This window comes from Lolium rigidum, chromosome 1, assembly GCF_022539505.1.
Source record: "Lolium rigidum isolate FL_2022 chromosome 1, APGP_CSIRO_Lrig_0.1, whole genome shotgun sequence".
In the NCBI taxonomy this organism is placed as follows: Eukaryota; Viridiplantae; Streptophyta; class Magnoliopsida; order Poales; family Poaceae; genus Lolium; species Lolium rigidum.
The window spans coordinates 48,363,662-48,377,243 of record NC_061508.1 but is presented as its reverse complement, the minus strand read 5'-3'; the positions used below and the strand labels follow the sequence as shown (position 1 = coordinate 48,377,243).

Genomic DNA, 13,582 nt, shown 5'->3' with positions numbered 1-13,582 from the left:
TCTTCTGCAACACACGGTCGCAAGGATCTGCGGTGATGCGCCGCTCGCCGGCGCTCCTGATGCTGTGGCGTCGTCGTGCCCTGCCGTGGTGGTGCTGGGTGCTGCGGCGTTGTCGTGGCCTGGCCTGGCCTGGCGTTGCCGTGCCCCCGGCGTGTGCCGCCGTGGCCGCCATGGCCGCGTTCGTCGGCCCGCTTCACCTGTAAGTGCTCCACCACCTTCCCTTTCTCTCCCAGCGCTTCTCCTTCTTCTTCTAGCTCAAGCCATGGCTGCTCCTCCTCTTGGAGATGCCGTCATGCTGGATTGTTGCTGCTGTGCTTTGTTGGCTGCTGTTGCTGCTGTTCTATGCTGTGTGTATGCTGCTGGCTCTCTGCTACTGCCATGGTTGCTAGCTACTGTTGGTGCTCTATTTGCTCTATCCTATACTATGTTGTTGTTCTCCTCCCTCTGGATTATGGATGTGTGCTTGCTCTCTGTGCTGTTATGACTCATGAGCACTTGCTCATGAGCATTCTATGATGCTCCTGCCATGCTAGGTTGGTCCTGAGCTTGCTACTGGTGCTATACCTTTGTTGTGTATCTAATTAACTGACCCTGGCTTGATTTCTGTGATGAATCCTTGCATATTTGCAAGTGTCAGTGCATCTGTGATGTTCATTGAGTTATAATTCATGGAAATGCTCAGTTGAGCATGATTTGTTAACTAGACAGCTTTATCTCTTGTTGGTGTGCTTCTGCATACAATTATAATGTATCTATTTAATTGTTTGTGATACATTGGTTGGTTATTTGTGGCTTTGGATGATCCTGCTCCAGGACCTCCTGTTGGTTCATGTATGTGCATGAGTTTAATTCTTATGTTGCTGTTATTGCTAGGCTTGGCTCTAGCATGCTCCTGCATGCACTGTCAACTCCCGGTGATCATGTGATCACCAGTTGCTTGGTGTTTGACTGCTGTCCTATGACTTGTGGCTCATTGATACTTTTTCCTTGAGTCTATGTGGTACTCAAGCTTGGGCTGGTGCATGTTTGTGCTTGCTCAAGCTCCTGCTGTGGCTTGCAGTGATCCTTTGGATCATATACAAGACTTGGTGCTTGGTTTGCTTATCTGTTTCATTTATCTGTGTAGTTCTGATGTATTAAATAGATAAATGATGTGAACTGCTTAGTAGTGGTGATCTCATTGATGGATTTGATGCAGCTAGAGGGATGCCAACCACTGGTTGGGTACCCTAGCTCATACTGAACCCTATTGGGTGATGATGTGATGCTTCAGTAAACTTTTCTGTGTGGCTAGGTAGCTGTTGTGACCCTAGCAGACTTTATTTGCTAGAAATGGTTGCTCCTACCTCTATTGGATGCTTCTGTGCACTATTCCTGGTAGTCTTCCATGGGCTGCTAGGATATTTGATGTTGAAATAACATTGGACAATTATTTGTCCAATAATCTGATGGTTTAGCAAGCTATATGAGTGCTTTGTGAATCTGGCTGACTAGATAGGATAAATCCATGATGGATTTCTTTGGTTATGTCACTGTGTTGACAAAACCAATGTTCCCTTGGTGATTTCCTTCTAGCTAGGTCATTTCTTTGCTGGCACCAAATGGCTTTGCAGCCACATGATGATACAAATAGGGTTTCTACCCTTCTTTGCTTCTGTGATGCATGTGTATGCTTGCTTGCTCATGATCATATGGTATACCTCACTCCAGCTCCTAGATTAGTTGCTGATGTAGAGGTTTTGCTTCTGGGAATCGGTCAAGGCTTGCCCTGCTCCTCCTGCTGGCTTGGCTTGATTGATTTCTGGTGGTTTTTGGAAAGGTTGAACAGCTCTGGCTGTTCTTCCTGTTCTTGTTGTTCTTTCTGTTCTTACCCTTGGAGACTCTGTCGATGAGCTGCTAGGATTCTTGGCTGTGAAAAGTTTTTATACTCTGCCTCTCTTCACTCCCTTGGTCGACAGCACTGCATGGTCACTTGGTGACTCTCCTCTGGTCTAGGTGTGTTGTTGGGCATGCAATAGTCCTTGTGAGCTGCCTGTGTGCTCTGGTTGGGACTTGTGTTGCTGCTGTTGGATCAGCTCGGCTGATCCCTGATCATATCCTCTCCATTTACCTTTATTTGCTAACCTGCCAAGTGGTTTTACCACTTGGCCTAACTTTGCTTATTGTTTTCTGTCTTTGATTGCAGGAATACATTTGATGATCAAGAGGAGCTGGATCAAGTGTTGATCAAGCTATTTATGAAGATTTATTTGTCTAGTTTAGCCATTTACATTAACTTGTAATTTTTCCTTTTCCATTTTCCATTATTCAATCTCTGTAATGTGTTGTAATATTCATAATCCAATTGGAATATTGTAAATGACAATGTAAATTGTGTGGTAATCAATAAAGCTCAAGTTTCTCTAATAAGCTTTACTTATAATTTCTATTGTTTCAAATTTTTATGTATTCAATTGTTTATTGAATTATCCAAATTTGGATTATAATATTCTTGTTTAATGTTTGAATTTTGAAATTCAAACACAACATGTTACAATTCAATCATACAACTTAAGTTGAGATGATATATGTTCCCCTCTCTTCTCGAAAACCCTAATTGAGTTAATTGAGGTCCAAGTTTATCGCACTCTCGAAACCCTAACCCTATATGGTGTCGAGAGAGAAACTTGTCCCCCTTCGATGCAGTTTTTCTTTAAAAGCGCGAAATTTCCCTAGATTTTACAATGCAATGCACATCCCTTTCTAAATTCTACCCCTCGATCGTCTCTAAACCTGGGATATTACAGCTAGGAATCTTGAATCTCAGGGTACAAAATCAAGCTCTCCTTATGAAGAATTTGCATAAATTATATAACCATGCATATATTCCTTGGGTTAAGTTGATCTGGCATGCATATTATGACATAGAGGCACTCCCAATTGATCAACACAAAAGCCTCTTTTTGGTGGAGAGATTGTTTGACATTTCAGGACAAATATAAGGAAATGACAATTGTGGATATTCAAAATGGAAAATCGGTCATCCTATGGAAGGATAATTGGAACAGTGGTATAAGACAAGATATCTATCCACATTTGCATTCTTTTGCCAAGAACCAGAAAAATTACCATTGACAAGGCTGTAGAGGCAAGAAATGACAATATTTATGATATGTTTCACCTTCCTCTCAGTACCGTTGCTCATGAGGAGCTACATAACTTGAAACATGAATTCTTGGAGTTAAATATTGGAGATGAACATGATATTTGGTCATTTAACTAGGGAAGCAATTTTTTCACAAAAAAGTTTACAGGGAGCTTATTGGCAGTCATGAAACACCAAACAATATTTCTTCAATATGGAAAGCATGTAATATTCCAAGACACAAATCTTTGCCTGGCTACTACTTAATGGTAGATTAAATACTAAAGAGATGATGAAGCACACAAATTTCTATGTTGAGTTCTCAGAATGCATCCTCTGTGATACTTGCCCAGAAGAAACAAATATGCACCTCTTCTTTGAGTGCACTTTAGTCAGAGCTTCTGGTGGGCCTTTGGACTGGAATGGAATGTAGATATGAACTTATATCATATGATTGATGAAGCAAGACAGAGATTATCATTGGACTTCTTCATGGAAATTATGATTGCTGGATGCTGGAGCATATGGGACCAACGCAATAATACTATATTTAATGGGAATATTCCCAATATTCAGAGATGTATTAGTAAATTTAAAACCACCTTTACTCTCACAATGCATAGAGCTAAGCCTGGTCTTAAAGAAGGGATGCAATCCTGGATTGATACTCTATAAGTGTGTAATAAGTGATACTCTATTGTAAATATCCCATCAATTATTAATAGAAAATGATACAGTACGGAGCCTTTCCCTACTGTATTTGTGTCAAAAAAAAATCTTTCAACAACTCAAAATTTTCAGTAATAAAACTGTATAAATATTTTTTTTTTGAAATGGGGAACATAGCTTCTGCATCAACCAATGCACACAACCTGCTTTATTTGAGATCTTTATTGCACAGTTTTAAGGTTTAAAGTTTACATCCCACGAATCACCAAAGTGTACATCAAAATCAACCAACAGAATAAAAGTAGAAATACATGTAAACCTAGCCGCCCAATTGCAGGAGCCATCTTGCTAGTTACTATTAGATGAAGGGAACAACATACATATTATTTGAAGTTGATAAACAAACAAAAAAACGGCTCAAATGTATATTACATGATTGGCTTAGGAATATGAACAGCCATCATTAGACCGAGGACAAGAAAGGAACTTAACGCGACGGCCAAATGGAAGACAGTGAAAATTAAACTCCACAACCGTACCGCTTTAGTATCTACTAGGATGAAATGATGTTGGTCAGACTCCCAGTGAGGCCAGGCCTCGTGCCTGGGGCACTCAGTCTTGCTGGAAGCCGCGGATGAACCAGTTGATCATCTGGAGCATGGGGTGCTTGGGGGCCCTGGGCCATTTGATCACCGGGAACTGCTGCCCCCTGGCCTTGTTGACGAGGTGGCAGTTCCGCCTGATCTGGCCCTGGTCCGGGTTGATGAGCACGTCGAGCGCGCTCACCTTCTGCATCGCCTCGCCGAACTTCTTCTGGAAGAGGGCCATGTCCTTGGCGTACTTCTCCACGAGGGGCCTCGTCTTCGGGTCCTGGGCGAGCGTGTTGTCGGAGGTGAGCAGGCTGCGTCTCGCCAGCAGCTCCTGGTAGTAGACGTTGTCGAGCTTCTCGCTGGTGCGCTCGTCGAACGGCACCTTGCGCGACGCCTCCGGGTTGTCGTCGGGTTGGGGCCGCGGGCACATCTTCCGGAGCCTCTCCGCGAACGCCGGGTCCAGCGACGGGTCGATCTCCGAGGTCTTGGAGAAGCCGTAGATGCGGTTGGAGAACATGAAGCAGTGCGCGCCGCCGATGGAGTGCGCGCCGGACAGTGTCACTAGGTCCTCCTGGGAGAGGCCGCGGCTGTTGAAGAGCTCCGTCAGGCGCGGCACCGTGTGGCCGGGCACCGGGAAGTTGCCCGGCAGGTCGTCCATCCGGGAGTGCGTGCCGTCGCGGCGGCCGCCCCCGACCTCGTAGCTGGGGAGGCCGGCGGCCACGGCGGCATCGCGCGCAGCGTAGGCCAGGATGTCGGCGCAGGAGACGGTGCGCGGGCACATGGCCTCGATGGTCGTCTTGGCCACGTCGATGGTTTTGAGGCCGACCAGGGTGAACCCGTTGGCCGACGACTCCTTCTCCGGGACGTCGCCCGCCGGCGTCTCGTCTAGCAGGATGGAAGCGTCGCACCCCTACACAATGACGACCATTATTGTTATAGAAACATGCTGTGCTCCGCATTGGCATGACACGGAAAAGACCATACCGTGATGAAGCAGTCGTGGAAGAAGATGCGGATGAGGCCCGGGGCGATGTTGTGATCCATGCTGACCTCGGCCTCGACGACGTCGCGGATCACCTGCTCCGCCTCCGGGCACGAATGGTTGTAGTACCCCACCTGCAGGCCTTGGACGACAACAGCCTCGACGACGGCGGTGCGCGGGGCCGCTGCCAGCACAAGGGAGAGTAAGAACAGCATCGCCATCGAGAGCCGCGACATGCCGGTTATTGGTTCAATTCGCATCAGCGGCGTGCCTCGGTAGGGCGAGCTAGAGAAGAGAGGGGTTCCACACGGAACGAGCTGTTTGCATTTGGAAGACGGGTGTGTGGAAGCTTAAGAGCATGTTTGTTTCAAGAGGCCGAGGAACTTAAGCCTCATATTCTTTAGCCATTTCCTTTGTGGAGACAGTTCTAAAAATAGGCCCGCACGTCCACGGACGGTCAAATTAGCTTCGACATATTTCACTACTGAAAACAACAGAATGCTGTTTTGACAACGTGACGACCACAAGAAAAATAAGTCGTACAATGGTAGAGAAGGCATGCCTTCCCTTAACCCGCCACATCATCTAGAGAATGCATTAGATATAGGGTATGCCTATGTCTCAGTTGACTGAGATTTTCTTAAGTCTCAGTCAACTTAGAAAAGTGCAACTGCAGTTCAAAAAAATGTGCAACTCAAATCAGTTGCACTTTTCTAGTAGAAAAGTGCAATTGCACTTTTTTGATAGAAAAGTGCAACTCAAGTGCATTTTTGTAGGTGACTGAGACTTAAGTAATTCTCAGTTGACTGAGACTTAGCAAAACCGTTAGATATAAGTCATACAATGCATTATCTCTTACCGCCATCTCTAGCAATTAATATGAATAATTAAATTTTGGTACGAAATTTGTTGCTAAGGAAAGACATACGTGATACAATGGAGAAAATAGTCTTCCTTATTTCCTAAGAGATGATCCCTTAGCAAATCTTCTTTCTCTTCATTATCATTCCTCCAACTAAGTAAAAATCTGACGTGGCATCTCTAAGCGAAGGCTGACATCACCCCATTTTACGTGCCCTAACACAAAATCGTCTCACTAAGTGTAGGGTTAGGCATTCGGTTAGACCAAACCATTCCGTTAGGTTTCTCCATCCAAAAGTAATTTTGGTTTGATGAAAATGAGAACCGATCAGTGTTTGGAAATAATGCTAACCAAGGATGGGTTCCATCCTCGGTTTCTGACCAAATAAACCGATAAGAAGGAAATCTCGTACCTACTCGAGGAACGTAGGCGCCACCGTGTCAATGGAAGTCGATCAATAAAAAAGCAAAAACAAATGTCTGACTGGAAGGTAATAGAATAGAAGTTGTAAGAGAAGCTCGGGGAACGGGTTGATTTAACTTATTCGGCCGCTGCTAGCAGTAAAGGGGTCGCACAACCATGCAACTCGTAGGGCATGATGTCGGCAAGCCGGGATAAAGAACTAGTCAAAATTTCAAACGGAGGTGGCCAAAATAGGAAGAAGGGATAGAGAGAGGAGATGCCATGACATCGGCATTGGTTGCCGGAATTGAGCAGGAGCGGTGGAGCATCTCTGCATCGTGACACGATTATATTTGTTTATTTTTTAGGGAAAGGTTCACCGCTACATAAGGTACGGCCGTGCATGCAACTTGATTTTTCTCAAAATGAACTTTCCCCTTTCCATTACATAAACACAAATACCAATTCAAGATTTTAAATCGGGGGAAGAAAGGGAGGAGATAAAGGAAGCAGGTTGGTGCAGTAGCAAGAACCTGCTATGGATGAAAACCATACTACCACCAGACAACAAATTTAATTCTTACAAACCAAGAATGTAGTAGTAAAAGCATGGTACCCATGATACCAAACTGAACTCCAAAAGAAGCTACTACCAGTGTCATCAACATCACACTCCCAACAACTCTTTTTTGCAATAGTATGCAATACTTCAAAACCCAAACACCATTGTCCCAGCTTGAGAGAAAAAAAGCATCCGCCACGGGTAGTATCTTGATATCGCAGCAGGCTCGTCCCGACTTCCGGCCAGCATCTTTGTAGCTCCTAGATTCAACATCTCTATGACCCTGATCTTTTTATAAACCTGCCCAGTGAGTCAAACGATGTTAAATAAAGAAAATAATCTCACAGGGATCCTCATTCTATGCTCATGAAATTTGACTTCGTTCTTGGCATTCCAAATAGCCTAGCAAATAGATGAAATGGCAAGCATGAAGTAATCATCCCCACGTGTTAAATAGCCCCACGTACAGATTGTTAGTAAATTGAGCGATTTTGTTCAGAGACCAAGAAATACTACCCACACCCCAGCAGTCACATTAGAGTTCAGACATTATATAATATCATTCAAATGCAGAGTTTTCCGTGCCCTGTGGGAGTCATCAAGCAATGCAGAGTTTTCCGTGCCCGATGGTGTTGACAGGGTAGCTCTCTCTCTAGTCCGAAGCCGGGTTAACAAGTTCTCAATTCCCTCTCTGGTTGTCTTCGTTCTCTCGCAGCGGGTCTCCCTCCTCCGGGCTTCCTCCCCCAGAGGGCGAGCGGAGGGTTCTTCCTAGGGCAGCAACCATGGTCTTGCATCCCCTTGTTCTCTTTCTGCAGTCCTCCCTCCTTTAGGGCTTGTAGGATAACGTTGCATAGAAAACAAAAAATTTCCTACCGCGAACACGCAATCCAAGCCAAGATGCAATCTAGAAGACGGTAGCAACGAGGGGGTATCGAGTCTCACCCTTGAAGAGATTCCAAAGCCTACAAGATGAGGCTCTTGTTGCTGCGGTAGACGTTCACTTGCCGCTTGCAAAAGCGCGTAGAAGATCTTGATCACGATCGGTTCCGGCGCCACGAACGGGCAGCACCTCCGTACTCGGTCACACGTTCGGTTGTTGATGAAGACGACGTCCACCTCCCGTTCCAGCGGGCAGCGGAAGTAGTAGCTCCTCTTGAATCCGACAGCACGACGGCGTGGTGTCGGTGGCGGTGGAGAACTCCGGCGGAGCTTCGCTAAAGCACGCGGGAGCTATGGAGGAGAGGGGGCGGCTAGGGTTTGGGAGGGGGTGGCCGGCCACTCAAGGGGGCGGCCGGGTTGTGGTCTTGGGGTGGCCGGCCCTCTCCCTTGGCCCCTCATTATATAGGTGGATCCCCAAGAGTTGGTGTCCAAGTCTTCGAATAAGACCCGAACCAAAAACCTTCCATAAGAGAGGGAAACCTAGCCAAGCTAGGACTCCCACCAAAGGTGGGAGTTCCACCTCCCATATGGGGGAGTGGCCGGCCCCCTAAGGGGGAGTCCACTTGGGACTCCTCCCCCACTGGGGTTGGCCGGCCATGGAGGTGGAGTCCCTTGTGGACTCCACCTTCCTTGGTGGTTTCTTCCGGACTTTTCTAGAACCTTCTAGAACCTTCCATAGAACCTTCCGCGACATTTTAATTCACATAAAATGACATCCTATATATGAATCTTATTCTCCGGACCATTCCGGAACTCCTCGTGATGTCCGGGATCTCATCCGGGACTCCGAATCAAATATTCGAACTCCATTCCATATTCAAGTACTACCATTTCAACATCCAACTTTAAGTGTGTCACCCTACGGTTCGTGAACTATGCGGACATGGTTGAGTACTCACTCCGACCAATAACCAATAGCGGGATCCGGAGATCCATAATGGCTCCCACATATTCAACGATGACTTTAGTGATCGAATGAACCATTCACATACAATACCAATTCCCTTTGTCTCGCGATATTTTACTTGTCCGAGGTTTGATCTTCGGTATCACTCTATACCTTGTTCAACCTCGTCTCCGACAAGTACTCTTTACTCGTACCGTGGTATGTGGTCTCTTATGAACTTATTCATATGCTTGCAAGACATTAGACGACATTCCACCGAGAGGGCCCAAAGTATATCTATCCGTCATCGGGATGGACAAATCCCATTGTTGATCCATATGCCTCAACTCATACTTTCCGGATACTTAATCCCACCTTTATAGCCACCCATTTACGCGAGTGGTGTTTGATGTAATCAAAGTACCTTTCCGGTATAAGTGATTTATATGATCTCATGGTCATAAGGACTAGGTAACTATGTATCGAAAGCTTATAGCAAATAACTTAATGACGAGATCTTATGCTACGCTTAATTGGGTGTGTCCATTACATCATTCATACAATGATATAACCTTGTTATTAATAACATCCAATGTTCATGATTATGAAACTAATCATCCATTAATCAACAAGCTAGTTAAGAGGCATACTAGGGACTCTTTGTTGTTTACATATCACACATGTATCAATGTTTCGGTTAATACAATTATAGCATGGTATATAAACATTTATCATAAACATAAAGATATATAATAACCACTTTTATTATTGCCTCTTGGGCATATCTCCAACAGATCTCCCACTTGCACTAGAGTCAATAATCTAGATTACATTGTAAGGAACCTAACACCCATGGCATTCGGTGTTGGTCATGCTTTGCCCTAGGGAGAGCTTTAGTCAACGGATCTGCTACATTCGGATCGGTGTGTACTTTGCAAATCTTTACTTCTCCATCTTCGATGTACTCGCGAATCGAGTGGTAACACAGCTTGATATGCTTCAGCCTCTTGTGTGACCTTGGTTCTTGTGCATTGGCGATGGCACCCATGTTGTCACGAGTATATGACTAGTGGGTCCAATGCACTAGGAACCACACCGAGCTCTACAATGAACCTCTTCATCCATACCGCTTCGATGAAGCCTCCGAAGCCGCTATGTACTCCGATTCCGTTGAAGACTTCGCCACCGTGCACCGCTTCGAGCTTGCCCAGCTTACTTGCAGCACCATTCAATATAAACACGTACCCGGATGCGTGACTTAGAGTCATCGGGATCGGTGTTCCAACTTGCATCGGTGTAACTTGTTACAACGAGCTCTTGGTCACCTCCATAACAAAGAAACATATCCTTAGTTCTTTTCAAGTATTTCAGGATATTCTTGACCGCTGTCCAGTGCTCCATTCCTGGATCACTTTGATATCTGCTAGTCAAACTAACAACATGTGCTATATCCGGTCTTGTACATAGCATGGCATACATAATAGAGCCTACTCGTTGAAGCATAGGGGATCCGACTCATCCTTTCTCTTTCTTCTGCCGTAGCCGGTCCTTGAGTCTTACTCAAGACCTTGCCTGGTAACATAGGTAAAAACCCTTTCTTACTTTCGTCCATTCTAAACTTCTTTAGAATCTTGTCCAGGTATGTACTCTGTGATAGCCCTATTAGGCGTCTTGATCTATCTCTATAAATCTTGATGCCTAATATATACGATGCTTCACCAAGGTCTTTCATTGAAAAACTCGTTATTCAAATAACCTTTTACACTCGCTTAATAGTTCTATATCATTCCCAATCAATAATATGTCATCTACATATAATATCAGGAATGCTACAGAGCTCCCACTCACTTTCTTGTAAATACGAGGCCTCTCCATGACACTCGTATAAACCCGAAGTCTTTGATCACCTTATCAAAGCGTCGGTTCCAACTTCTTGATGCTTGCTTCGATCCATAGATTGAACGCTGAAGTTTGCATACTTTGTCAGAATTTTTAGGATCAACAAAACCTTTGGGTTGTACCATATACAACTCTTCCTCAATGTCTCCATTAAGGAACGCCGTTTTGACATCCATCCGCCAAATCTCATAATCGAAAAATGCAGCTATTGCTAACAAAATCCTCACAGATTTTAGCTTCGCTACGGGTGAGAAAGTCTCATCGTAGTCAACTCCTTGAATTTGTCGGAAACCCTTTGCGACAAGTCGAGCTTTATAGACGAGTAATATTACCATCGAGCATCTGTTTTTCTCTTGAAGATCCATTTATTCTCGACAGCCTTTCGGCTATCGGGTAAGTCTACCAAAGTCCATACTTTGTTATCATACATGGATCCCATTTCGGATTTCATGGCTTCTTGCCATTTGTTGGAATCTGGGCTCATCATCGCTTCTTCATACGTCGCGGGGTCCTCATCATTGTTATCCACAATCATGACATTTAGACAAGGATCATACCAATCAGGAGTGGCACGTTCCCTTGTCGATCTGCGAGGTTCGAGTAGTTTCCTCGTTCGAAGTTTCATGATCATTATCATTAGCTTCCTCTGTTGCCGGTGTAGGCGGTACAGGTACAACTTCCGGTACTCGCGCTACTCGATCAACGAGTATAGATTCATCAATCTCATCGAGTTCTACTTTTCTTCCGAGTCACTTCTTTAGTGAGAAATTCTTTCTCAAGAAAGGTTCCGTTCTTAGCAACAAAGATTTTGCCTTCGGATCTCGTGATAGAAAGTGTACCCTATAGTTTCCTTAGGGTATCCTATGAAGACGCATTTCTCCGCTTTGGGTTCTAGCTTGTCCGGTTGTAACTTTTTACATAGGCTTCGCAACCCCAAACTTTAAGGAACGACAGACTTAGGTTTCTTATTAAACCATAATTCATACGGTGTCGTTTCTACGGATTTTGATGGTGCTCTATTTAAAGTGAATGCGGCTGTCTCTAATGCATAACTCCAAAATGATAACGGCAAATCAGTAAGAGACATCATAGAACGAACCATATCTAAGAGAGTTCGATCACGACGTTCGGACACACCGTTTCGTTGTGGTGTTCCCGGCGGTGTCAATTGTGAAAGTATTCCGCATTTCTTTAAATGCATGTCAAACTCATAACTCAGATATTCACCTCCGCGATCAGATCGTAGAAATTTAATCTTCTTGTTACGTTGATTTTCTACTTCACTTTGGAATTCCTTAAACTTCTCAAAAGTTTCGGATTTATGTTTCATGAAATAGATATACCCATATCTACTCAGATCATCTGTGAAGGTTAGAACATAACGATAACCACCGCACGATGCTACACTCATTGGTCCGCATACATCGGTATGTATGATTTCCAATAAGTCAGTAGCTCGCTCCATCATACCAGAAAATGGAGTCTTAGTCATTTTTCCCATTAGACATGCTTCGCATCTATCAAGTGACTCAAAATCAAGTGATTCAAGTAATCCATCGGTATGGAGTTTCTTCATGCGTTTCACTCCAATATGACCAAGACGACGGTGCCACATATAAGTAGAATTATCATTCAATTTAATTCGTTTAGCATCAATGTTATGTATATGCGTATCACTACTATCGAGATCTAACATAAATAAGCCATTCTTTTCAGGTGCTCGACCATAAAAGATATTATTCATAAAAATAGAACAACCATTATTCTCAGACTTGAATGAATAACCGTCTTGCATTAAACAAGATCCAGATATAATGTTCATGCTCAACGCGGGTACAAAATAACAATTATTTAGGCTTAAAACTAATCCCGAAGGTAGATGTAGAGGAAGTGTGCCGACAGCGATCACATCGACTTTGGATCCATTTCCAACGCGCATCGTCACTTCATCTTTCAGTAGTCTTCGTTTATTCTTTAGTTCCTGTTTCGAGTTACAAATATGAGCAACCGAACCAGTATCAAATACCCGGGTACTAGAACGAGAACCGATGAGATAAACATCTATAACATGTATATCGGATATACCTTCTTTCTTCTTCTTGACAAGGCCGCTCTTCGGATCCGCCAAATACTTGGAGCAATTACGCTTCCAGGTGTCCCTTCTCCTTGCGGTAATAGCACTCAAGCATCGGGCTTAGGGCCGTTCTTAGGTTTCATAGGAGGCGTGGCAGCTTTCTTGCCACCCTTCTTGAATTTTCCCTTAGACTTGCCCTGTTTCTTGAAACTGGTGGTCTTGTTGACCATCAACACTTGGTGCTCTTTCTTGATCTCAATCTCGGCAGCTTTTAGCATGCCAAAGAGTTCGGGTAACTTCTTGTTCATGTTACGCATATTGTAGTTCATCACAAAGTTCTTGTAACTTGGTGGCGGTGATTGAAGGACACGATTAATCCCCGATCCGTTAGGAATCACTATTCCCAAGTCACTGAGTTTCTTCGCATGCCCGGTCATGGCGAGCACGTGCTCAATAATGGAGCTGCCTTCTTCCATCATACAGATTCGAAGAAATGTTTCGATGCTTCATAGCATTCCACGGCCGCATGAGTCTCAAAAATAGCTTTCGGCTCATTCATCAACTCATGAGGATCGTGGTGCTCAAAACGTTTT

At 44.4% G+C, this 13,582-nt stretch overlaps 1 protein-coding gene across 1 annotated transcript; it reads right to left on the bottom strand.

Moving 5' to 3' along the window:
• Nucleotides 1–4,180: 4,180 nt before the first annotated feature.
• Nucleotides 4,181–5,601, bottom strand: LOC124707586 (peroxidase 5-like). The gene is made up of 2 exons (XM_047239252.1): nucleotides 5,368–5,601; nucleotides 4,181–5,293 (listed from the first exon to the last, which is right to left on the bottom strand). The coding sequence occupies exons 1-2, from the start codon at nucleotides 5,599–5,601 to the stop codon at nucleotides 4,406–4,408; spliced, it is 1,122 nt and encodes a 373-aa protein (XP_047095208.1). The 3' UTR covers nucleotides 4,181–4,405.
• Nucleotides 5,602–13,582: the final 7,981 nt, after the last annotated feature.